At 54.8% G+C, this 23,980-nt stretch overlaps 2 protein-coding genes across 9 annotated transcripts in view; one reads left to right on the top strand and one right to left on the bottom strand.

Moving 5' to 3' along the window:
* Nucleotides 1–1,254: 1,254 nt before the first annotated feature.
* CD74 (CD74 molecule) lies at nucleotides 1,255–10,122 on the top strand. Its single transcript, XM_059698912.1, has 9 exons — nucleotides 1,255–1,549; nucleotides 5,306–5,478; nucleotides 5,681–5,760; nucleotides 6,248–6,310; nucleotides 7,055–7,150; nucleotides 7,445–7,532; nucleotides 8,499–8,690; nucleotides 9,211–9,273; nucleotides 9,549–10,122. Exons 1-9 carry the CDS (start codon nucleotides 1,473–1,475, stop codon nucleotides 9,557–9,559), a joined length of 843 nt encoding a protein of 280 aa, XP_059554895.1. The 5' UTR covers nucleotides 1,255–1,472; the 3' UTR covers nucleotides 9,560–10,122.
* A 2,761-nt stretch (nucleotides 10,123–12,883) lies between these two features.
* Nucleotides 12,884–23,980, bottom strand: part of TCOF1 (treacle ribosome biogenesis factor 1) — a 29,608-nt gene continuing 18,511 nt past the window's right edge. For 3 of the 8 annotated variants that reach the window (XM_059698911.1, XM_059698904.1, XM_059698910.1), the window contains 9 exons: nucleotides 21,468–21,633; nucleotides 20,084–20,205; nucleotides 18,573–18,686; nucleotides 18,022–18,265; nucleotides 17,468–17,550; nucleotides 16,792–16,972; nucleotides 14,730–15,218; nucleotides 13,610–13,707; nucleotides 12,884–12,921 (listed from right to left, as the gene is read on the bottom strand). In XM_059698911.1, the coding sequence (XP_059554894.1) occupies nucleotides 12,895–12,921; nucleotides 13,610–13,707; nucleotides 14,730–15,218; nucleotides 16,792–16,972; nucleotides 17,468–17,550; nucleotides 18,022–18,265; nucleotides 18,573–18,686; nucleotides 20,084–20,205; nucleotides 21,468–21,633 (1,524 nt within the window). In that variant the 3' untranslated portion in view covers nucleotides 12,884–12,894. Of the gene's footprint in view, nucleotides 12,922–13,609; nucleotides 13,708–14,719; nucleotides 15,219–16,791; nucleotides 16,973–17,467; nucleotides 17,551–18,021; nucleotides 18,266–18,572; nucleotides 18,687–20,083; nucleotides 20,206–21,467; nucleotides 21,634–23,980 lie in introns of all 8 variants that reach the window. The other 5 variants (XM_059698907.1, XM_059698906.1, XM_059698905.1 and 2 more) reach the window with 5 other exon arrangements.

The following is a 23,980-nucleotide window of genomic DNA, read 5'->3' as shown; positions in this document are numbered from 1 at the left end:
GATATGTGTACCTGACTGGGAATCAAACCCATGACCCTCAGGGCACAGGCCAGTATTGGCCAGGGCCCATTCTGTTTTGATAATTATAGATTCATAGTATAGTTTGAAATCAGGGCAGAACGTATCTTAGTAAATATTTGAACAATAACAATTTCATTTCTTCAGCATTTCTTATTGTGCCAGGCTCTGTGCTAAATGCTTATTTAATCTGACAACTCTGGAAGTTTAGTATTATTGTTTTTACTTTACAAAGGAGAAACACAATACACAAAGGTTGAGGGACTAGCTCAAGTCACACAGCTAGGATGTTTCTGATTTGGGATTAGAGCTCAGGTCTGGTTGCATCAAAGGCCATGTCTGCTCTCCCCCCCCCCCCCCGCCCCCATTGCCAATACATATATACTATCTCCCTTCACTGAATCTTAGACCCACAAAGTTTTTAAATTTTAAAAAATTTATTAATGCTAAGTTAAAAACACACAAAAGATATAAGTTTAATAAAACAAACGTATACAAGCCACAGATAAGAAATAAAACCTTGCCAACACAGTTAAATCTCCTTTGGGTACCCTTTCCCAGGCCCCACTCCTTTCTCCCTCTCCTGAATTTGAACCACACAATTTGAGCCTTAGGAGGAGAAGGGAAGAGTGGTTAAAAACATGGGCTTCACCAATTCCTAGAGGCATGATCCTGGGCAAGCACATAGCCTTTCAAAGCCTCCATGTCTCTATCTGTAAATGGAGATAATAAAACAGTCCTCAAAGGGTCACTATAAAGGTTAAATGGGAACAAAGCATGTAAACCAATTAGCACAGGGCCTGGCACAAAGGTGGGCTTAGTACAGGCTGGCAAGTATTAGTACCAGAGACTTAGAACCATGGACTCAGGTTCATAAAATGCTTGAGTTAGAAGACAGCAGAGGGAACACTAAATCCAACTTTCCTCCCCTATTTTGAGATGACATAACTGAGGCCAGAGAGATGGAGAGGGACTTGTCTAAGCTTACAGAGAGTGAGCAGCTTCTTTCTGCATCCACATAGCTATGGGTGAGACGGGGAGACAAACAAAGGCATTTTCTGCTTCAAAATGATTTCCTGTCTAGGGAGTGAAGTTTCTCGAAACTTTCAAAGAGCCTTATGAATCCAAAGGTCTGCCCAGAAACAAGTGATGAGAGCACTGGGCAGCCAATAAAAAAGCATGCTGGCCTTTCTACCTGCCTTGGAAGCTCCCCCTCCCTACCCTGCTCCATCAAAGGCAGCTTTGCCCAAGTCAGGGTATTTCCAGCTTTGTGGCTTTCACTTCCACTTCTACCAGGTGGCCTCCTGTGGACAAATCAGATTTCTCCTCAGCCCCAACTTCAAGAGGTGAGCCAGGGGTTCAGGGTCTCAGACACGCAGGCAGCAGCGGCAGCGGCAGCGGCAGCAGCAGCAGCAGAGGCAACAAGAGGCTTGGGTTAGACCAGAGGCACAACCATGGAAGACCAGCGTGACCTCATCTCCAACCATGAGCAGCTGCCCATGCTGGGCCAGCGTCCTGGAGCCCAGGAGAGGTATGTGTGAGTAGTAGGAGAGAGCACACAAATCCTGGGCTGCACTGGGAAGGGGCACCAGACCGGAGTCCCGGGAGGCATAGAGTTAGGCTCTAACTTGAGCAATGTAGGGGTGGTTTTGAGCAAGTCTCTGGCCGGGCCTGGGCTTCGGTTCTCCCTCCGGTAAAACGAGGGAGCTCCTGAGGGGCAGAGCTTTTAGCTTTACGTTATGTATGTCTCTTCTGAAAATCAGAAAAGAGCTCAGACTTTCTCCCTAGAGTTTCACACAATATCAGGGGCTTGACGGAACCCCGGAAGCTGGGCCATGAACCCTAGGTTAGAAATCTTGGACCAGATTTTAAAAGTGTTATAGATCCTAGATGGAGGGACAAAGTTTCTAAAAGATTGGTAGAGCCGCTCATCATAGAGGAGTTCCCTCCTACTAACCGTGGATGGGCATACATGTTTGTATTAAGAGTAGACGGAGACATCGGCCATCACAGGGGGGATTGAGAGATGTTAGAAGGAGGTAAAAAAAAAAAGGGCAAGGGGAGCTCTGGCTAAATTTCTAGAAGGTGCTGAGGGTTGATGTGGATTGTGTTGTGCCTGTGCCCCCCTCCCTTGCATCAACGGTACCCCCACGCCACTCTCCCAGCCTCAAGATGGTCTCACCCATGTGTTTCTCTGAACAAAGGGTGGTGGCTAGAGTACAATTACCAAATGTCCCCTGCTCTCCCCAATCTCCAAAAATTAATTTGTGAGTTATTGGGACTTACAGCTAGATCTGATGTCAGCTGTTGCCAGGCAGAAAGGGGTTTTGAGAGAGACACTCAGAGAAGTCATGAGGATCTGTGTTCTGGGACACAGGTAACCAGATACAGACCATTAGAGCAGTGGTCTGTGAAAAATCCTGGGGATCCTATGGCTAGGAGGGCCAGCCAGCTCTCCCCTGATGGCTGGATTCTGGTCCAGGGTCTGTACTGTCACATGTGACTTGGATAAATCACTGCATCTTTCTGGGTCTCAGTAATAATGACAATAGTCATGATAATAGTTCCCGTTCACTGTGTACTTGTTGCTAGTTCTCAGCCACTGCTAATAATTATGGACACATAACTACATGCTAAACTTAACCCTACTTCTCACAGTAACCCTGAGTCAGGTACTTTTATTCCCATTTTTACATGAGAAAATTAAAGCTCATTTTGGTAAGTGACTTACCTAAGTTATCTTAGCTAGTGAATATTGGAGTCAGAATTTGAACCCAGGACTAGTCTGGTTTCAAAGTTTGAGCTAACTACCAAATGCCCCTCTTCTAGAAGTACAATTTGCAGAGAAGGGATGTGGGACCTGTCCTGCTCAGGCCACCCAGTGAGTTGCAGACCTAGTGTGGGCTCAAGAGGGTGCCACTCCTCCCCACTTCTCAAATCCTTGTTTTTCCTTTTAGTTCAGTTACTGCTTCTAAAACTGGCTCAGGTCCAGACTTGAGCCAGTTTCAGACCCTTTTGTGAAGACTTCTGCCTGGCAACATCTGAATCATCATTCCTGCTAGTTCTGGTTGGCTCCCGACTTTGACCAATTACTTTATTATTATTGAAGGAGGCAGTGGAAAGGAGGAAATGCAGAAGGGTGATGAGTTGGCCCTGGTCCAGAACCCAGGGGACAGGCATTCAAGATGTATAAAGAGGAAGGAAGCTAGATGTTAAAGTTAACTATTAACTCCCTTGAGAATAGCAGTGTTACCAGTGGAGTGCTGTGTGCTAGCAATGGAGCTGAGAGCTTTATCCTCAGGATCTTATTTAATATACCACTTCTTGAGTAGATGTTCGTACCTCAACTTAGATTATGTGGTCTCATCCTCAATATATATAACTCTAGACCAGTGGTTCTCAACCTTGGCTGCACATTAGAATCACCTGGGAATCTTTTCAAAATCCTGATTTCTGGGCCTCATCCTCCGGAAATTCTGTTTCTTTGTTATGGGGTGGGGACACAACATTAGTAACAAGGAAACAGAATTTCCGGAGGATGAGGCCCAGAAATGAGGATTTTAAAAAGATTCCCAGGTGATACTAATGTGCAGCCAAGGTTGAGAACCACTGCTCTAGATTCTTAGGCCTTATAGCAGGTGTCCTCAAACTACGGCCCGCGGGCCACATGCAAATACAAATATTGTATTTGTTCCCGTTTTGTTTCTTTACTTCAAAATAAGATATGTGCAATGTGCATAGGAATTTGTTCATAGTTTTTTTTTAAACTATAGTCCGGCCCTCCAATGGTCCGAGGGACAGTGAACTGGCCCCTGTTTAAAAAGTTTGAGGACCCCTGCCTTATAGGAAACTGAGGTTCAGAGAAGGGAAGGGGCTTTTCCCGAGTTCACATGGTCAGAGGCAGAGCTGGGACTGGCCTGGGTGTGGGGTTGTGGGAGTGGGCATGTAGATAATAAGCTGGAGACCGTGATTCCAGGCAAGCCTCAGACTTGGGTGGGCTTTCCACCATCCTTAGAGGCTCGGAAAGGCCAAGAATGGGATTTGTTTCCCTCCTGTCTGGTCTCCTCCTTTCCCCACACAGAGTTTTTACTTTCTCCTTCTAAAATAACAATGCCTTGGGCTTGGCCTTGCCCCAGAAAGTGCAGAGGGCTGACAAGCAGGAAGCCAGTGAGAATGAGCTGTGTCTGTGATGTCATGAGTTACTAGGCAGAAGGCTGTCCTGGAGTCTCCTAAACCTCCTTGCTGGTTGCTGGAGTAAATAGGGTAGTCTCATCCTGACAGAGTCCAATGGTGTCCTAGCAGTGCCACTGCTGGGGTGAGGTCAGAGAAACAGGCCAGGAGCTCTCATGGTCCTGGGGCAGGATCCTTACACCCCCCAACGCCCATAATGTAACTTACGCATGTGCCCCAAACTGCACCCAAGGCAATAGCTGCTAGGGCTCCCTGAGGTCTGAGGTCTGGCCACCTCCCCATGCGGCTAGCCAGTCCAGAGAACATGAGAAATTCCCCCAGGTCACCCAGCTTAGGCACCATTCTCCTGCAGAAATCCCTTCTGAGTGGACATTACCATTTGAAATACTTCTATGCCCTCACTCAGCTCTCCAAAAATTACCAAAGCCTAGAAGTGTTGAAGTGAGAGGTACCCATGTGACAGGCCCAGAGAATGGCAGAGACTTGCTCAAAGACACAGAGTCTGGACCAGTGGGGGTGGTGCCTGGCCCAGCTCCAGCCCGACACAGTCTGATGCCCCAACCTACTCTTAAAATGGCAAGGCCTCACTTCTCTTTTTCAGGTGGGCCTGCAAGCTCTGCTCTCCACGTCCCACTTCCTTCCCTTTTCTGATTTTAATGCGGGGGCTGGGCGGATAGGATGGTAACTCCCCGCCCCCCTCCTTGAGGGCAGGCCTGATTCTCAGGAGACCCCCTGGCAGGGGGAACCTAGGGGACTGAGGCCGAGAGAGGACAAGGCACTTGTCCTTGGCTCTTCTCCACTCAGCCTAGACCCAGGGGCAGCTCCAGGATTTCAACTTGAAGGGCTGGAGGGCCAGCAGTGGTTGGAAGCAGGGGCTGGGGAATGTCTTTAAGCTGTATGTCCATAGGCGCTTGTTCGTGTGTGTGTGTGTGTGTGTGTGTGTGTGTGTGTGTGTGTGTGTGTGTGTGTGTGTTGGGGTAGCTGGAGGTGGGTGGGCTGATGGAAATGGGGGGACACATTCCCCCATTCCCAGCCAGTCCTCAGGGCAGCCACCTCCATGGACTCTCCTGTGACGTATCCTCCCTCCCTCCAACAGCAAGTGCAGCCGCGGAGCCCTGTACACAGGCTTTTCTGTCCTGGTGGCTCTGCTCCTGGCTGGTCAGGCCACCACTGCCTACTTCCTGTACCAGCAGCAGGGCCGGCTGGACAAGCTGACTGTCACCTCGCAGAACCTGCAGCTGGAGAACCTGCGCATGAAGCTTCCCAAGTGTGCGTGCCCCACCTCCATCCTGACACCCCACCACCACCATTCCTCACCTCCGAGTCCCCATTCTTGCACGTGGCTGGGCCCACTGTCCTCTCTGAAGTCGAGCCCCTCCTCATCTGGGTCTGAAATCTTGGGCCCTGGATCTGAGTACCCTCTTCCCTGGGCACTGGGGCCACACTCATGCTGTACCTTCTGACTCTACAGCTGCCAAGCCTGTGGGCAAGATGCGGGTGGCCACCCCCATGCTGATGCAGGCGCTGCCCATGGAAGGCCTGCTCCAGGGGGTAAGGACAACTGCGGTGCGGTGCAAGGAGACAATGTTATCTAGCCTGGATGGAGGGCAGGGACCAAGGATGGCAGAACAGCTGGCCCAGGAAAAGTCCAGCTGAGGGAGGACAGGGCCACCTCAGGAAGAGGAAGAATCCCAGGGCTGGGGGCCATTCCTGACATGAGGGCCTGCCCTCTACAGTTTACAAGGTGCTGCTCATGCTCCATTGCATCTCACGGTCCCTCCTATTCTCAAAGCCCTTATGTACGGGTAATGTTGCTATCCACAAAGCCCTGGGTGGGAAAGCGTATGCAGATCTGACCAACAGGGACATGGAGGCAGAACGGTAAAGTGACCTGCACAAGCTCTCGCATCTGGAGGTGGTAGAGATGGCCTGTGGAGCATCTGGGACTCTAGACTCTTACCCAGGCCCCAGCTACTGCCTCCATGCCAGGGTCTTCCTCTGGGGGCCAGTGCTGATACCCCCACTCCTCCTCCCACAGCCCATGCAGAACGCCACCAAGTACGGCAACACCACAATGGACCATGTGATGCACCTGCTCCTGGTGAGTGGGACCCGGTTGGGGAGCCCTGCCTGCACACACAAGCCCCTGGCAAGGCCTCACTCCAAGACCCACACCTTGGCTCATAGTAGACATTCAATATGGGCTCACCAAGTTAGTGAAGGAATGCAAGAGTGGCCCTTAAACTTTGTATGTATTCCAGTCCCGCCACTACCCCGCCTTTTTTGAGTGTTTGAGATTGAGAAACCGAGGTACCCACTTTTTCCTTCTCAAGTTTTTACTGCATGTCTACTCTGTGCCAAGCACTGTGCAAGGCTCTGGGCCCACAAGGGGGAGCAATCAGACCCAGGTCCCAATCCCATGGGGATCCCAGGTTAGCATGGGAAATAGGCAAGTGACCAGGTGATGAGGGACATGCAGGGGGGTTTGTGAGGAACGGTACAGAGGACCCAACCTAGCCGAGGGTGGGGTCCACAAAGTCTTCCTGGAGGAGGTACACCTGAATGAAAGGTGAGTAGGCATCTGTAGGAGTAGAAGGGTTACTGGTGTAACTGGTCCTGGAACCTGGGTCTCCCACCTTCCAGCCTTGGGGTCTTGTACCTGTGCAGCTAGACTGCCTTTACTGTTTCCCCTCCCCCCAGCTCCATTGTGGCTGCAGTCCAGAGTCCAAGCTGGCTGCAGCTTGGGTCCACCCCTCGGAATGGAAGATGAGGGGAACATGGGTTGCACATTTCACCTTACCGGCCAGGGAGTTTTTAACCTTCCTTCCTGCCTGCTATCTTGCAGAAGGCTGACCCCCTGAAGGTGTACCCACAGATGAAAGGGAGTTTCCCAGAGAACCTGAAACACCTTAAGAAGACCATGGAGGGCCTGGACTGGAAGGTCAGCAGGCTTCCCTGCACTGGCGCCCTCTCTCCTAAGGCGGGGCTGGGGAGGCCATTCTCAGGAAACTGGAGCCGGCTTATCAGAACTTAGAAAGCCACCAACACGGGAAAGCACTTGGAGTTGAGTAACGAACTTGACCAAGCCCTCTGGCTCTCTCAGGGGGAACCAGGATGCAGCTGGACCATGGGGTGCAGGGGCCCTGCCTGGCCCTCCATGTCTCTGCCCTTAGGGGCAAAGCCAGGCAGGGTTGGAGGGCTACTGAGCCTGACCCTCTGCCTCTGTCCCCTTTAGATCTTTGAGAGCTGGATGCATCAGTGGCTCTTGTTTGAAATGAGCAAGAATTCGCTGGGGGAGAAGCTCACTGAAGGTTCACCAAAAGGTACAGGGAGTTGGGAGCCTTGGGGTGTTCGGTTCCTGAGACCCCTCTCAGGGCTCTCCCAGAGCCACAGAAGTTAGAGCCTAGAGCGCTCCCTGATGCGACTGGATCTCCCAGCCTCTCAACTGTCACTCCTGTCTCTCCTGCCTGTTCCTCTGGGCTTGGCTGCCCCCCTGGCCCACATCCTGATCTGAGGGCCCACAGAGTACATCTTGCTTGTGGAGGATGGCACTGGGCAAGTGGGCCTGGAGCAGAAACCACCTGAAACATCCCAGGAGTCATTTCAATGACCTTCCCACCCCTCAGAGGGACCTCCCCGAGGTCACACAGACCGCGGATGCCAGACAAGAGAACCTTTTTTCCCACCTATGGACAATGCACACCAGGATTTTCAGCTCTAAAGCCTTGAAGAATGTCATGTTTAATCCTGGTCATAATCTGTCATGCAGCGTTGGGCATTTCTTCCCTCTGGGCTTCAGTTTAGGAAGTAGAAAATCAGGGGTCCACCGTGTGGGCCTCAGATTTTTTCATGACACTCATAGAAGGCACTGGATGCTATCTCGACCAACTCCCAGCTTATGTTTGAATCCCTTCTACAAATTCCACAAACAAACCCCCATCTCTACTTGGATACCCCCAGTAACAGAAGCTCAGACTTACCAAGGTGTCCATTGCTTTTCCTTAGAAATCAGAATCATGGGTGAAATTCCAAGCTTTAATAGGCATGGAGTGTTGGAAGAAATCATCAAATTTTAAAATGAATTAGCCACACAGCAATTCACTCCCTCTTTGATTTTGGACTTTATTGGTCCAGTCCTCAGTTTTCCCATCTGTGCAATGGGTAGAGCAAGTACAGCCACTTGGGCAGAAGGCATTAGGCCCACAGGAGTGGTATGTGGATCTCTGTTCTGCTGAGACCTGGGCTCAGAGTCTGCTCACTCACTGTCTTCACCATGCCTGTCGCTTCAGTACTGACCAAATGCCTGGAAGAGGCCAGCCGCATCCCCGCCATCCACCCGGGCAGGTTCAAGCCCCAGTGCGACGAGAACGGCAACTATATGCCGCTCCAGTGCTTTGGGAGCATCGGCTACTGCTGGTGCGTCTTCCCCAACGGCACCGAGGTCCCCCACACCAGAAGCCGTGGGCGCCATAACTGCAGTGGTAAGCAGTGGCCACTGTGCCAAGGAGTGTCAAAGGAGCAGGAAGGACCAGGAAGGCTGAGGGCCAAAGGCTCCTCCTGGCACACATGTGGCCAGGACACTTGAGGTGTAAGCTCCCGGGGGGCAGCCACTTAACCATGCATCCACCGCTTTGTCCATCTCCATCCCTGTGCATTCCTCATCTGTTCGTCCACCTATCATTTCTCTCCTTACTTACACACTCACCTACTTACTCATTCATCTGACCCTTTCATTGACTCTCACCCACCCGTGCACTATCCACTGTGCATCCAGAAGTCCTACAGACCCACCCATTTCATCTCATCCACCCCTTTCCTGGCCTTTCCCTTAATTCCCCAATTACACTTCACTGCCGCCATCCAGCACGCATCCTTCCAGGCAGCACCTGCTCTCCCAGGATCGGCCTGTGCCCAGGTTGGGAAGAAATAATCCCAGGCCCCTCACCAGTGGGTACAGTAGCTGGACTTCACATAACAAATGGCCTTGCTGCTCCTTTGCAGAACCACTGGACATGGAGGATCTGTCATCTGGGCTGGGTGTGACCAAGCAGGATCTGGTCCAAGGTAAGGGCCCCTCCAGAGGGGACCCAGTCCCCATGGGCCAACTCCCTCATGGGTGGATGCCCAGCACAGCATGATCCTGGTCCATTCTCCAGGACCCTCCCTGAGATGTCTACTTCAGAGATGAGGAACAGTGCTGTGGGTGTCTATATCATAGTCAGTACTTGTACCTGAGCAGGGGGCACTGGAGAGTCCTCAATTGCTCTGAGGCCCCTGGACGCTGGGAAGGGGCAGGAACAATGGTGACTCCAAGCCTAACCTGCTGCTTATCTCTCTAGCCATCATGTGAGAACAGCAATTGAAGACACCAGCACCCAGTCAGCCCTGCATGGCCACAGCTTCCTTGCTCTCTTCCGTCCCCCAAACCTAGCCACATACTCCTCCCCCTTACATGCCCTGCTCCCGCCGTCTCCCACCCTGCACCTCATTTCGTGAGACTCTGGCACCTGGTTCTCCATCATCCTTGGACAGAAATCACATCAGAACAGCAGATTAACAATCCAGGAGGGCCCTGCTGCCCAAGCCCCCATCCATCAGCAGACACACAAGGCCCAAGGAGCTGGACCATGAGCTAGGCTGACCCCCATTTCTGACACCACAGCAGCTTCCAACATGGAGCCCCAAGACCTAGACCCATGGACAAGGAGAGAAGGTGCAGGAGAGGGGACGACACTTCTCCCCTCTGGCTTTCCAGCCTATGTAATTGGGGCATAAACCACCCTTTCCCTCTCCCCAGAACCCGCCTCTCCACCACAGCCCCCCCTCACCCTGCCAAAGCCCAGTTCCCTCGGCGCAGCAAGTTTGCCATCAGCCCTTAGCAACATGGCTTCTAATAAAAGGTAGTAAGTAGAACACTTTCGGTTCCTGGCTGTTCTGTTGGGATCTGGTTCACTGGCTGAAGATCTTGAATCCAATGGTCTGGGTGGGAGGAAGCAACTGGGGGAGCCCAAACACAGAGGCCTGTGGGGCCAGGAGGACACAGACACACTTGGTTTCCGTGTTTAAAAATATATTTTACTGATTTTTTACAGAGAGGAAGGGAGAGGGACAGAGAGTTAGAATCATCGATGAGAGAGAAACATCGATCAGCTGCCTCCTGCACACCCCCTATTGGGGATGTGCCCACAACCAAAGTACATGCCTTTGACCGGAACCGAACCTGTGACCCTTGAGTCCGCAGGCTGATGCTCTATCCACTGAGCCAAACTGGTTAGGGCTTGGTTTCCATGTTTAACCAGAGGAATACTCTGCTTCAAAAGGAAGTAGGCTCTTGCCCAAAGTTCTTTAAGCACAGCTCCTCTTGGCCCCGCTTCCTCCTCCTCACACCCTTGTCACTGCTATACTAAGAAGTCAAATGGCAACAACACAAGGACCCAGCAGCTGGTCGTTGCCAGAAGGGAGCAGAAGCCCCTGTTGCCAAATTTCTTGACTTTCAAGAGGAGGCCAAAACCAAAATGTTCTGGGTAAAGTCTCCATTTCAGTGAAGCCCACCAGGACTTCTAGACCAACACACTTATGGGGAGTGAGAAGCTTTGAGGGCTAAGGGCCCCCAGGTAAGGGTATAGATCAGTGATGGCGAACCTTTTGAGCTCGGCGTGACAGCATTTTGAAAAACCCTAACTTAACTCTGGTGCCGTGTCACATATAGAAATTTGTTGATATTTGCAATCATAGTAAAACAAAGATTTATATATATATATATTTTGATATTTTAAATATTTTTGATATTTATTTTATACATTTAAATGCCACTTAACAAAGAAAAATCAACCAAAAAAATGAGTTCGCGTGTCACCTCTACACACGTGTCATAGGTTCGCCATCACTGGTATAGATGGATGCTAACCTCAGTCTCCAAGACCTCCCCAGCTCCGTGCTGACTATTTCTGCCCAGCCCCTTGCTGTCTTTAGCAGGTGGCTAAAACCATTGAAGGAAAATCTCCCAACCCGACATGTTCACTGCCCTGGGCCCTGGGAAGTGGGCCTTTGCACTGCTGGCCATCAAGTCCTGGAGACCCTGACCTGTCTTTTGAGTTTATCTACTCCTTGCCTTATTTCAGAAGCTTTGTTACCTGGATACAAGGGCAACTCATTCCTAACTGGTTTTCTGTTCCTACTGTGCCCGTCACAGCCATTCTCCACCAGGTACCTCAAAAAGGGCCTGCCCACAACTCCAGTCCTAACTGAACTTCAAAAGGTGGCTTAGAAAGCCCCCCTTCCATTTCTTGCCTTCTGGGTATTTGTCTGGCCTACCCCAGCACCTGGCAACCAACCATGGCCATGCTTGCGCTCCCTCTTAGCTATGCCACCTCCTCCAGGAAGCCCCCCCACCAGTTTAGTACCAGGTACTTAACTGAGGCAAACTGTCCCACTCAGCATAGCATCCCAGAACCTCGACATGTAGTCAAGAACAAATCCTGAGCAATGGTTTGTTCACCTCCAAGTGTCAGCCAGACTCCCAAGAGTAAGTCAATTGCAAAATGTTTGCCCCAGGTGCACTGCACTTGCACCTTTCCTTAAGTCTTTTATTTTCTGAGTTCTTACAAAAACACGAAACAGGAAAAACCTGACAAAAGGAGGACAAACCCTCAGTAGCCAGGGACCAGGGCCGTGGGAGGGGCGGGAGGCTGGGCCTCACCGGGTCTGCAGGGTAAAGGGGTGGGAGGTCCTGAGGCCGCTGGGCATGCTGGGTCAGGAGGGAGGGGCATGTCACTTAAAAATATAGATATATGTATGTATACACTGTACACATCTGTACGAAGCGCCCTGTGTCAGGATGGAAGTCAGGTGCGGGGTCAGCGAGTGGAGGTCTCGGAACTGGGCGCACTCCCTCCTCCTCCTCGGACCAACCTCTGCAGGGCTTGTGGGCTGGGCCAGCACCGACTCTGTGGCTGGCCATCTTCTGGGGAGGAAGGGGAAATTAAACATTCGTTCCAACCCATGCGGAAAGAAACACATCTAGATGGAAGATTTCCTGACTTTTTCTGCAGCAAGGAGAATCAAATCAATTCAAAACCTGGCATCCAGATGCAGGGGACAGGCATTAACTAACTACAGAGGACACTAGCACTGGTCACGCCCTGGGAAGTGGGCTGAGTGCTTGAGTGCCTAACTTCCCTTACGCCTGCCATCAGCCCAGGCAGGCACTGACAGCAGGTGTGGGGCTGCTGGGCCTGCTCAGCACAGAGCACGTCATCCCTTCCCCACCACCCGGAAGCACAGGCCCATCGAATGGCTCCTCTCGGGGAAACCACCTTCTTTCCCATGAGCAAATGCCCTCAAATTAATGATTACAAGGAAAAGGAAGTGGACTGCAGGGAGGGAGAGAGGAGCTCAAGCCTTACCCTCATCCACAAAGAGGCGCCATCCCAGTGCCCATCTCCTAGGGCATGTGCAGTGTCTGCACCCAGGGAGCACCAGGTGCCGGCCACTGACCGTGAGTGACAGAATCTCTTTCTCCACCCTTTCCTGTGGGGCCCACCTCCCAGGTCCTGCCTGGCTCCTGGGGACCACGGCCATGCTGGAGCTCCCCTCACTCCAGCCCCCACCCCCCCGCCCTCTCCAGGGGTCAGATGCTCAGCAAGGGTCCCTGGGCCAGGAAGTGTACCTGCTGTCTTGTGCTCCTCAGACAGGCTGCTGCTCTGTCTTCTTCTGTGAGAAGAGAAGGTGAGAGACTCCTGTACCTGACGGCCTCCTCACCCATGCTGCCCCCACCAGGAGGGCATGAGGGCTGCCTCCTGAGGATCTGAGGCCTCCCCCCCTACCCCCCAGAACTGCTGCCAGGTGCACAGGGATTCCTGAGAACAGGGACAGTGCCCCACACACTCTCAAGGAAGGAGCCCAGAACTGTGGCACAGATGTTCAGCTTCCCTGAACACAGCCAAGGCCTGAGGGCCAGTGAGAGCATCTGTACAGGTGCTGAGTCCCCACACCCCCAGCCTTCAGGTGAGCAGCCTTGATCACCCATGAAGCAGACGTGTGCATGTTTCTGTGGAGGGGTCCCTGCCAGCTGGGGCACACTTCCTCTCCTACCTGGGACCTGTGACAGCCTCCCTGTGCCCTGGGGCTTCCTCCCTTCACCAGCCACAGGACATCCTTCTACCTCAGACAGGGCAGAGGGTCACTTCCAGGACTTCCACACAGACCTGTCCCTCCTTGGGGGGCTCTCCTCTAGAGTCACAACTCACCCCTGCACACTCCCCGCCCATGGAGATGGGCAGGACCCTGGTCTAGCTCCCACCCTGTCACCTGCCATGCACAGGATGGGGCTCATCACATTGCCCCTGGGGACGAGGTTAGGTCCCTTTTCTGGCCTGAAACCCCCAGGAACTCACTCTACCTTTTTCTTCTTTTTCTTCTGTATTTGTGAGTCAGGGTCTTTGGTTGAGGCCTTTTTGGCTTTCTTCTTCTTTTCCTTTTTTTCCTTGTCTTTTTTTTCTAAGGGAAGAAAGTAAACTTCCTAAATAACAGATGTTAAATTTAAGTGTCGGGACCAATGTCGGGAGACACGCAGGGCAGGTCTCCAGGGATCCTAGGAGCCCCTCCTCCCGCAGTTGGGTCTCCAGCTCTCCCCACACCCTGGGGAACCATGAAAACAGGCCCTCAGGCCTATGACCACCTGCCCTGGCCTCATAATTTCTGCCCTATCTATGGAACACCTGGAGTATTACTACTTTTTAACTCACTTTACACATTTATTTAAGACTAAAGGTTTGATGCATGAAATTCGTGCAAGAGTAGGCCTCCCCTGCCCGCCCCCCCCCCCCCCCCCGACTGCCGGGACCAGCCTCCCTCGTCTGGAAGGACATCTGGTCTAATTAGCATAGTGCACTTTTATTATTATAGACTAGAGGCCCAGTGCACGAAATTCGTGCAGGGCGGGGGGTGTCTCTCAGCCCAGCCTGTACCCTCTCCAATCTGGGACATCCCCCTTGCAATCCAGGATTGCTGGCTCCTAACTGCTCACCTGCCTGCCTAATTGCCCCTAACTGTGCTCCCCTGCTGGCCTGATCTCCCCTAAATGCCTTTGCCTCGGCCCCCGCCACCATGGCTGTGTCCAGAAGGACGTCCGGTCTATCTGGTCTAATTAGCATATTACCCTTTTATTAGCATAGATACTCTCTATGGAAAATGGGAATGCAGTATCACCTATTACACAGGGTTAAATGAGGTCCCGCCACATGCAGTCTGGCACAGAGCTCACAGGGAGCTGTGGTCCAGGAGCGCAGACCTGAGAAGCCTGAAGCTGAAGGTGCACTGAGCACTGTGGGGAGCAGGCCCCGCCCTGGAGCGCTGGGTCTCCCTGCCAGTGGGCCCAGGCGCTCCGGGGTCACTCTGGCTTTGTCAATAGCTGCCCCCCATGACCCTGGACAATCTTCATCCTCCCCCTTCTGTGCTGGCTGAGCGCCCGTCCCGCCCGTGTGGTGACCGACAGCCCTCAGCACAGGACAGACACTTACTCTTGTCAGATTTTTTTTTCTCCTTGTTCTTCGGGTTGGCTTGGCCTCCACCCTCAACCATCACCATCGCTGGCTCCCCTTCTGGCTTGTCCTTCTTGCTGCCACCACTTGCTGTGTCTCTCTTAGATTTCCCTTGGGTAGTACTGGGGGCCTTTTCGGAGGAAGCAGCACCCTCCCCGCCTCCCCCGGCCGCCAGCTTCTTCTTCTTCTTGCTCTTGGGGGCCCTGGCTGCTGCCTGCTCTCCCGACAGCTTCCGCTTGTGGCTCTTCTTGCTGCCCTCCTTGGCGGCGCCCGCGGCCTTCTTCCTCTCCTGCTCCAGCAGCTCCGCCAGGACCTTCACCACCGAGGCCTGGACCTGGGCCTCGCTCAGGGGCCAGGGCTCACTCAGGAGCCGCCGGGCGATGTCGCTGTGCAGGGCCAGCGTCGAGGCTTCGGGGCTCCCGGCCCCCTTCCCAGGCTTCTGAGGTGTGGTGCTGGCCTCTCTTCTGCCTGTGGGGAGAGGACGTGTGACATGGACCTGCGGGACCGGGAAACAGTCCTCTCACAGTACAAGAGCCAGGGGGGTCCGAGGTCATTCTGGCCACATCTTCCTCCCACCTTCCACCTTAGAGCTCTTTTCTGTCTCCTCACACTGAAATCTCAAGTTCAGGCTGGGAATTGACCAGGAATCCAGAGTGTTAGTGAAAGGCCTGGAATCTATCAACACAATGAAGGTCAGACAGGAGTCCAGAGCCCGGAGGCAGGAGACTGGGCTCTGGGTCTGCCTCCCACTGACTGGCTGTGTGGCCCTGCTCCTCCCAGTCTGTTTCCGTGTTTGTAAAATGAGGGGTTGGGTGAACAGCGAGGTCCCCGTATTCTGAACTGTAGATCCACATAAATTCGACGGCTGTGCACCCGTTCGGCCCACCCCTTGCCTGCCCAGGACCCGTGGTGTGCACACGTGGTGTTGATCAGCAGGTTGACCGGCTGCCAGTGACTTCTGGAGCAGCCTTTGTTTAGAATTTCCCACGCCTCTGCTCTCCTTTGATAACTGCTGACGTGTGAAAATGGACACCTCCACAGCCCCTCGAAAATGCCGGCCGTCCCCAGAGAGATCGCCGAGGAAGAAAGTGAGCAACGCTGCTCTGCTCCCCGGCACCAGTCTGTGGGACACCAGCACTGCCCCCGCACTACCCCTCCCCACTACTTCCCAGGTGACTGGCAGGTCTGGACTCGGTTCCGGTTCCGGGCCTCAGAGGTGTTCAGTGGCTGGGCTGCTCCCTGTGGCGTGCAGTGGGGCCTGAAGCAGCTCTTGGTCCAGAGCATTGCACCAGCCAAGCGTCCCAGGACAGACAGAGGCCCAGTTCCGTCCTCTGGTGCTTAGCAAGGGCACGAGTCGGATAGAGGGGAAACTGAGGAGGGCTCAGTGGGCCGTGGCGACCTCCTCCCCCACAGCCTACTTCCCGGCTCTCTGTTTACAAACACCCAGAACATCGAGGCTGGGGACCCTGTGCGCTGTCCCAGGTGCGCCCACCTGAGATCCCTGTCCCTCGGCTCTGGCAGAGTTGGGGGCAGCACATGACTACTTTCTATGTGTGCCACACCTTGACACCGACTGGATGCAGCGACTCTGCCCCGTGTGGTTGGTTAGGACAGAGGCCCAGCAGAGCCAGGGGCCCGTCTGAGGCTTTAGAGTAAGCCCGCTGCCCGGCGTCTTCGCCACATGCTAGAGATTTCCCAAGTGCGGCTCTGCCTTTCCTTTGGGCTACCAGACTCCCTAGACCCCACACCATGAGCCATTTGTTAGGAAGAAAAGTCAACAGGGTCGGCCACAGAGAGCCCAGTCCTATACTCCACCAGCCAAGGTGCACTTTCTCTAAGACAGGTGGCCTGCCAGGTGCACCAGCAGCCACAGGGGTGATGACCAGAGGAGCCAGGCACCTGGGCATGGCCCTACACTTCGATGAGCACCAGGGCTGGAGAGACAGGACCACACTGGTGAGACTGTTTCTGAGGGAGGGAAAGGAGGCCACTGCCTGCCCCTCCCTGTCCTCCCGTGTCCCTCCTGCTACCCTGGACTCACCTGTTTTAGGGGATGTGGTGCCTGGTGCTTGTTGGGGCTCCACTTTCCGCTTGCCGTCCAGGGCATCTTTGGTGGCCGAAGCAGCGGAAACCAAGGGGTTGGGGTCTGGTTTGGGAGTGGCCTTTGCAGCCTGGGAATTGGCTGGAGTCAGCCCAAGGGGCACATGACCTGAGAGGAGAGACTGAAGAAGCCCAGTGTGAAAGGGGCTGGGACCCCATCTCAGTCCGGGGAGCAGGGCCTGCTGGGAAGGAACCAGCCCAGGGACCCCCAAGATTGGGTCAGCCATACCGGGCTGGTGGTGGGACGTCAGCCCTTGTGCGTACTTCCTGTGCTATTTTAATTCGCACATATCTTAAGCAGGCACATTTACAAAGGAAAATTCTTATTACTAATGCAAATGGAAAATCACTAGCGCCTGCCATGTGCAGATGATAACCTTAAAACAATCCCATCTGTTAAAGATCATTTTTATCTGGGAATCACCTAACATCAAGGTGAGCCCTTTCTATAGACTCCAAGTCGGCTCCTCAGCCTTCATGCTGATACGGGCTTTGGGGGAAACATCCTGGCTCCACAGCAGGGCCCTGCCCAGGGTCCTTGTGAAGAGGAGGGCCCAGCCCTCTGACCTGGGGCTCCTGGCCTACGACCCCGATGTTGCCAGCCCCCCTGCTGTTACCTGGGAAGGCTCTACCACCTCATCCTCGCTGGACTCTGCTGGGGTTTCCTCCACCAAGGTCTCATTCCCAGAGGGCACTGGGCCTATGGAGAAGTATAGGTATCCTGTTGGGAGCCTCAGGTACGCCCCCTGCCAGCTGGGCAGAGCAGAGCCTCTCAGGGAGGCGCCTGGGATGGCCGGGTCCCCGCCTCACCCTCCCATCTGTGGTCATGGCATTCCAGGCGAGACACCTGAACGCTAAGCGTTTCCATTCTAGTCGCTGACGCCGGCACGCTGCTCTGCGGCTCAGCTGGCCTTGGGATTATGGTGGGGTCAGTTATGGGAGCCTGATTCCAAAAAGTCGGGAGTGATCAAACAGTAGCATCAGGGGCCTTTGACAGAGTTTGGACCAACTTCCTCAAGGGGCTGGGGAAGGGGAAACAGCCCAGCCTGGGACGATAGGCCAAGGTGGCAGAACCAGTGGAGATACAGAGCCACGGCCTGAGCCTCGGGCTCCACCAAGCTACCTCTCCCCTGCTCCAGGCCCACCCAGCCTTTCCCTCCCCGATCCTCACCCAGCTTGTGGGCCAGCAGGGCCGCCTGGGGCCTCTTCGCATCCTCCTCGCTCCCTGAAGAGCTGCTGCTGCTGTCGCTATCACCTGAGGTCCCAGAGGCCTTGGCTTTGGGGCGTCCCAAGGGAGGGGCTGTGGCCCGCCGGACTGCAGGAACCTTGGGCTTTCTGGGCTTGTTGGTCACTCCTGCTTTCACGGGGGTGCTCTGGGGACTCGCCACAGGGAGTGAGCCTAGGGCACCGTCAATCTAATTTGATGAAAGGAGAAAGTGGGAGGAATGTTAAGGGAAATGAGATCTGATCTTACTGAGCACCTCAGCTAAGAGCCAGGCACCATGCTGGTTGTTTCGCACAGGCCTCATTCCATCCTTCCACAGCTCTCAGCCAGGCGGCCCTGGCCTGGTAGGCAAGCGAGCATGTGCTCAGGTCACAGGGCCAATGGGTGATGATGCTGGGACTTGAGTCTCTGCCTGGTCCTCCCTTCTACCCTCTGTGGTCTTCGATTACTGTCTGCTCCAGGGTAGGGCCTGGACCCCTGGGGGTTCCCCAGCTCACCCCACTTGAAGACAGGGTTCTGGCAGCAGGAGGCTGGGCCTCACTGGCTTTCTGGGCAAGGACCTTCAGGGCGGCCTGGGTCAGCGGGAGGTGAGCCAGGTTCCTCTTTGTCACCTGTGGACAGCCAAAGGCAGCCCTGAGACCCCTGGGTTCTCAGGCGTCACCTCTGCCACGCCCTGAGCAGACCCCATCTTGCTAGGGTGGGAGGAGACCTGTATCTGCAAGAAGCCATGGGACTGGAGTAGGGACTGAGGGGTGGTCCAAGGGGCCATGCCACTGCCTGGGCAGGAAATGGTGCCAGGCTTTGGGTTATGAGCCAATCACATCATTCTCAGAGGGTCCAAGAACACTCCCAGCCCCCACCAGCCAATCTGAGCTCCACTGGGACAAGTCTCTAGTCTGGTGGCTGGAACTGCCTCCCCAACAGTCTCCCTCAGGCCACTCCTGCTTTCCACACCCACCAGCAATAGGGAGAGAGAACTAAGAGAACTGGGGGTGACTCCTCCGCGCCATGCAGCCCTCACCTCACACGACTTCCTCAGCTCTGACCTCCGTGCACTTCCCCAGAGGGTCCCTGCAGCTGGGTTTCCCTGCCTGGAGTGGACCCCAGCTCGCTGGCCTGGCTGCTCCTCCTGCGTCCACATCACCTCCTCAGGGAGGCCATCCCTGCCCATCCTTTCTAAAGCAGCTCACCCCATTATTCTCGTCACTATTGTTTCCTGCGAAGCACCCACCAGTTCGTGAGTGCTCTATTTATAGTGGCTGCCACCCCACTCACTTGGGAACTCCCCAGGGCAGGCACCTCTTGTTCCTGCTGCACCCTCCCCTGCCTGGAAGACAGATACTCAGCACCATCTGCTGGTCAAACGGCCAAATGGATGCAGTGACCACAGCCCAGACACCCGTCCAGCTGTGATGAGCCCTCTGAACTGGGCGTCCCGACTCCTGCTCCGGCCTCCCCCACCTCTCTCCTGTCCTCTCAGAAAGGAAGAGTGAGGAAACGGAAAAACCAACGGGTATGGCCCACAGAGCAATGCCTGGGAGCCAGGAGACCTGGGCTCTGGCCCTGCCCCATCACCAGAACAGTGAGCATGAGCTCCACCTGCCAGCACTTAGATCCAGGCAAGGACCAAACAAAAACACACTGAAACGGTGGAGGCTGGGAAGTTAAAGTCACCAGTACGCCCACTGAGAGAGGCGGCCTTTGTTCACAGCATCTCAAAACTGGGAGGAAAAAACAGAACGAGCTGACAGGGCCTCTCGGGGCAGCAGTGCTCTGGCCGGTGCCACTTTCCAAGGTTACTCCTCCTAACCACCCCCAGGGGCCCGGGGGCTCCGATGGGTGTAGCCAGAGGCCAGGAACACGCTGGCTGCGAGGAGCAGCTACTCCTGGCGGTGGGGGTGGGTGAGAGCACCTGCAGCCCTGCTAGCAGCATGTGTGGGCACATGGGGGGAGGGCAAGGAGCCCCCCACCCTGCTGGTCTGCAAGGCCTCCCTTGTCTGCCACATACCTGAGTGGCAGGTGCCTCCTGCTTCTTGCCTTTTGTCACCCGACTGGACACCTCACTGCTGCTGGCCCCAAGGGCTGCCCTTGGGTGGGCCGTGGGCATGATCACTGCGTTGGTTCTAATGGCTGGAATGGAGGGGAATGGAGTGCACATTAGGTCACAGAAGCCCCATGGTCTCCCCAGCTGTGGCTGTGGCAACACCCAGTTCATCAGCCCTTCCCGGGGACCAGGTGTGGTGCCCAGGGCTTATGCAGCAGGGGCCTGTGCCATGCCTTCCCCAAGGCCTCTAGGCAGGAACTGTCACGTTGTCCATGCTCCAAGGCTCTGGAGGTCACATGGCTGCTGGGACAGTGACCCCGGCTCTCCCCAGCCCCTCCCCACGCTCCAGTTCTCGTGATGTCCTCCCAGCCGGCCGCTGCCAAACGAGACTCTCCGTGTATTTAACACAGTCTCAGGAAAACCACGCTGGTCACCTGCAAAGGCTCCGGTACACAACGCTTGCTGTAGCACTACATATAAACGCCTCAACGGCCCCAACAAAAGCCCCGGCTTCCTCCAACGTGGCACTGGCTAAATAAACTATGGCATGCCACCCAAAGGACTGCTTTGTAGCCAGAGGGAATCACGCTGTAAATGTGTAATGCCACAATATTGTCAATTAAAGATTACTGAGCATACGTACAGCATGGTCTCACTAAAACACACAGGTATAGCTTAGGTTTTTGCCAATTTAACAGCTGTAAAATGTTAACAGTAATTATTCCAGGCAGTGGGATTATGTATAGGTAAGTTTTTCCTTTGGTGCTAGTCTGCATTGCTTAATTAGCCTCCCAAAATTAGGCATTAATATCCTCATTAAAAAGCATCATAAAAACATTTATTAACCATTTTCCTGCTATCACTGGTAGAGCACAGGTTGCAAACATCAAAGAAATCCCAGATGTGGTCCTGTCTCCCACTGACAGATGGAATCTTCCCTGCAATGTCTGTTTAGGGATCACCTAACCCCCTTTACATGCCACCAGGAACGGGAGGCTCACTACCTCTTGTAGTCCTTTTCATGTTCAGGCAGTCAGCTGTGACAAAACTTCCTTAGACTATGGAGAAACCTGGTCCCTGCTGCCCGTAGCCTCTGGCCTGGGTTCTAGCCTTGGAGCCGGTACAGTGAAGCCCTGGCAAATCTTTCTCCTGAGCAGTCCCTCATTGAGGTGAGCCAAGGCAGTGCTCACAGACCTTGCTTGCCCTGAGGCCCTCCTGACCAACAACGTGCTCTGTGGCCCTGCCAGCATCCTCTCCCCTCTGGGCATATGCGGGCAGCCGCTGGCAGCTGAGCCCAGCCCGGCCGTTGCAGCACAGGATTCGGCCCTTGGTGGCGGGCCATGCTCACCGGGAGTCAAGCACTGCGTAGCGGGGATCACATCCTCATCCTCGCTCTCGGACGAGGAGCTCCTGGCCTTCCTTGGGGCACTTGCAGCCTGGGTGGGCACAGGGGTAGCAGCCTGACCAGCTGGACTACGATTAGGGTCGACAAAAATCAGAGGGGTTTTAATCACCTTAAAAAACAAAAACAAGAACATCCCCCCAGTGATTAAAGGCTGGGCCAGGGGGAGGGAAAGATGGGGCGGGGAAGGGTTTGACAAGGCAAGGGGGTCCTGAGAGCTCAGGGCAGCCAGACAGGGGCTGTTCCCCCGGGCACTCGTAGCTCCCCAAGCCCGCGCACCTGCTAAGACCCAGCACAGCACCTCACAGCTCACAGGAGCCCCTCCAACCCTCACAACGAACCCCTGAGGTCAGTAAGATTAGCTCTGCAAGTCCTGCTGAACAGACACAATATACATCCACCTGGGGAGTAGCTCCGTCTGCTGGTCCCACCCACATGTGGATGCAGCCGTTGAGACGGGACCAGGACGCAGCAACCCAGCTCCATCGCCCAGCAGTTTCAACAAATACACTGCCCAGGGGAAGACCACCAGGTGACACGGAGAAGACCACACGCGAGTGCCCTCATCTGGACCCACAACATGAAAAATATCGGTCATGAGACATGTGGGAAACGGGGCGCAACGGGCAGGTCCCTTTCCAGGTGCGACATTACATGGTGGTTGTGTCTTAAAGGACCAACTACGTGGAGGGTTTGGATGAAACGGGCTGGGAGGGTATGTGCGGGTTCTTCATGTTGGTCTATCTGTGGATGCGCTTTCTATTTTCCAGTTAAGGCATTAAAGAAAAACCAGCAGCAGCTGTGCCCTGGTCCCCTGTGGACTAGCCTGGGACGCAGCGCTGGCGACTGTGACCACCGCAGGTGCTGCACCGGCAGCCCAGAGCCGGGGAGTGGGGAGCCTGCTTCCCATTCCCCAGAGATCAGGTCTGGCCCGAGTTCTGCTTTCTCTCTGCCCAGTGGGGAGACCAGGAGGGACCTTCCGAGGTCACAGTTGGGGACCCAGGTCTCCTCCAGGAACCACCTGCCCACCTCCCCGAGCCTGACTCCACGCCTCAGCCCCAGGGTGCTGTGGGAGAGGAAAAGTGAAAAGAAAGCAGAAAGGCACCGCCCGAGGGGGGAGCTCTGCTGGGCTCAGGCCCTTTCTACCCCTGCCAACAGCCTCCCCCGCGGCTGCTCTGCTCTGATCTGCCACTTCCAGAGCCTGCCTGCCCACGTGATGGAAGGGAGAGGACGGGAAGTGGGAGAAGGCTTACAGTTGAGGGAGGGAATCTATATATATGTGAGAAGACAGAGGAACAGATTGTTGAGGACGCAGAGAGGCAACGAACCCACCGAGGCAAACAATAGCGTCTGGGATGTTAAAAGCAGCTCAGCAGCAAACGCCGCCTCCTCCTTGTTCCACTTGCCCACGCCACCTGCGCGCCACCCCCCCTCCACCCCCCCTGCCCCAGCTTCAGGTGGTGACCCTACCTCTGCCATGACCTCACTGTGTGGCCAAGCCCCGAGCTTTGTGCCTCAGTTTCCCACCTGTTGGAAAGGCTGTTAGGAAAGTCAGCCTGCGTCCACTCACCAGAGGGGCACCGAGCACACGGGGTGATGAGGGTGGTGGGAAAAGGCTCATGGGAAGATGAAGCAGCCTGAACATGTGGCTGTGCCTCCACATAGACGCCGGGAGGTAAGGACCCGGCGGGAGCACAGAGACTCCCGTCCCACTGCATGGTCTACCGTCTGCAGAACCAAACCTGCGGGCAGTGCTCACCACCTCATGTCGGAGCTGGGCCCATCACAACCATGCCCTCATCCTAGGCTGGGCAGAGCAGGGTGGGGGGAGCCGAGTAGCACATGCCGGCACCCATGGTGGCAGGGCTCGAGTGCAGCTCTTCTCCGAAGCCTCTCAGAACGGTCTGGGGTGGTTAACCGACCCCGGGCAGCCCCATCCCAGGGACCGAGACATCCCACTTGCTGGGAATGTGGCCCGGAGCCTCCACGTTCACGAGCCCCAGGGACTCCCTCCCAGGGGTCAAGAAGACTGAGGCTCAGAGAGGGAAGGGGCGCACACTGGGTGACCTGCAAACCGGGGCAAGAACCGGGACTGGCAGTTCTTCAGGGGCCAGGCATGAGCTCCTTCCCAGACCAACCAGCTAAGCCTGTGCTTTAGCACCCTAATTTCGTTTCTTTCGGGTCTTTTTTCTCTCTCTGCTCAATCTGAAACTTTGAGGGCAGGGCCTATGCCTTTTATTTGGGCAGCTAGGCCAAGCCCCGACACAGACCGTGGCTGGGTTACTGCCAGCACAACGGGCTAAGCCACAGACCACCCACTGGAGTCTCTCTCTAAGCTAGAGGGGGGACACTGAGGCACAGTGAGGGGGAATGGAGCCACAATCCTCTCTCCACCTCCCAGCCTGGGGCTCTGCCCACCACTCTGGCATCAATCCCTTTCCTCTATTGATGGGCTAATA

The sequence above is a fragment of the Myotis daubentonii genome, chromosome 5 (genome assembly GCF_963259705.1).
Source record: "Myotis daubentonii chromosome 5, mMyoDau2.1, whole genome shotgun sequence".
Taxonomy (NCBI): domain Eukaryota; kingdom Metazoa; phylum Chordata; class Mammalia; order Chiroptera; family Vespertilionidae; genus Myotis; species Myotis daubentonii.
Note: the sequence above shows the minus strand (reverse complement) of the source record. Positions and strands in the feature narration are given on the sequence as shown.

Excerpts from the sequence above, each read along its gene's own strand:
- CD74 (XM_059698912.1), top strand. The coding sequence starts at position 1,473 with ATGGAAGACCAGCGTGACCTCATCTCCAACCATGAGCAGCTGCCCATG. Across the intron at positions 6,311-7,054 it reads ATGTGATGCACCTGCTCCTG|AAGGCTGACCCCCTGAAGGT; the intron begins GTGAGTGGGACC and ends GCTATCTTGCAG. Across the intron at positions 8,691-9,210 it reads TGGGCGCCATAACTGCAGTG|AACCACTGGACATGGAGGAT; the intron begins GTAAGCAGTGGC and ends GCTCCTTTGCAG.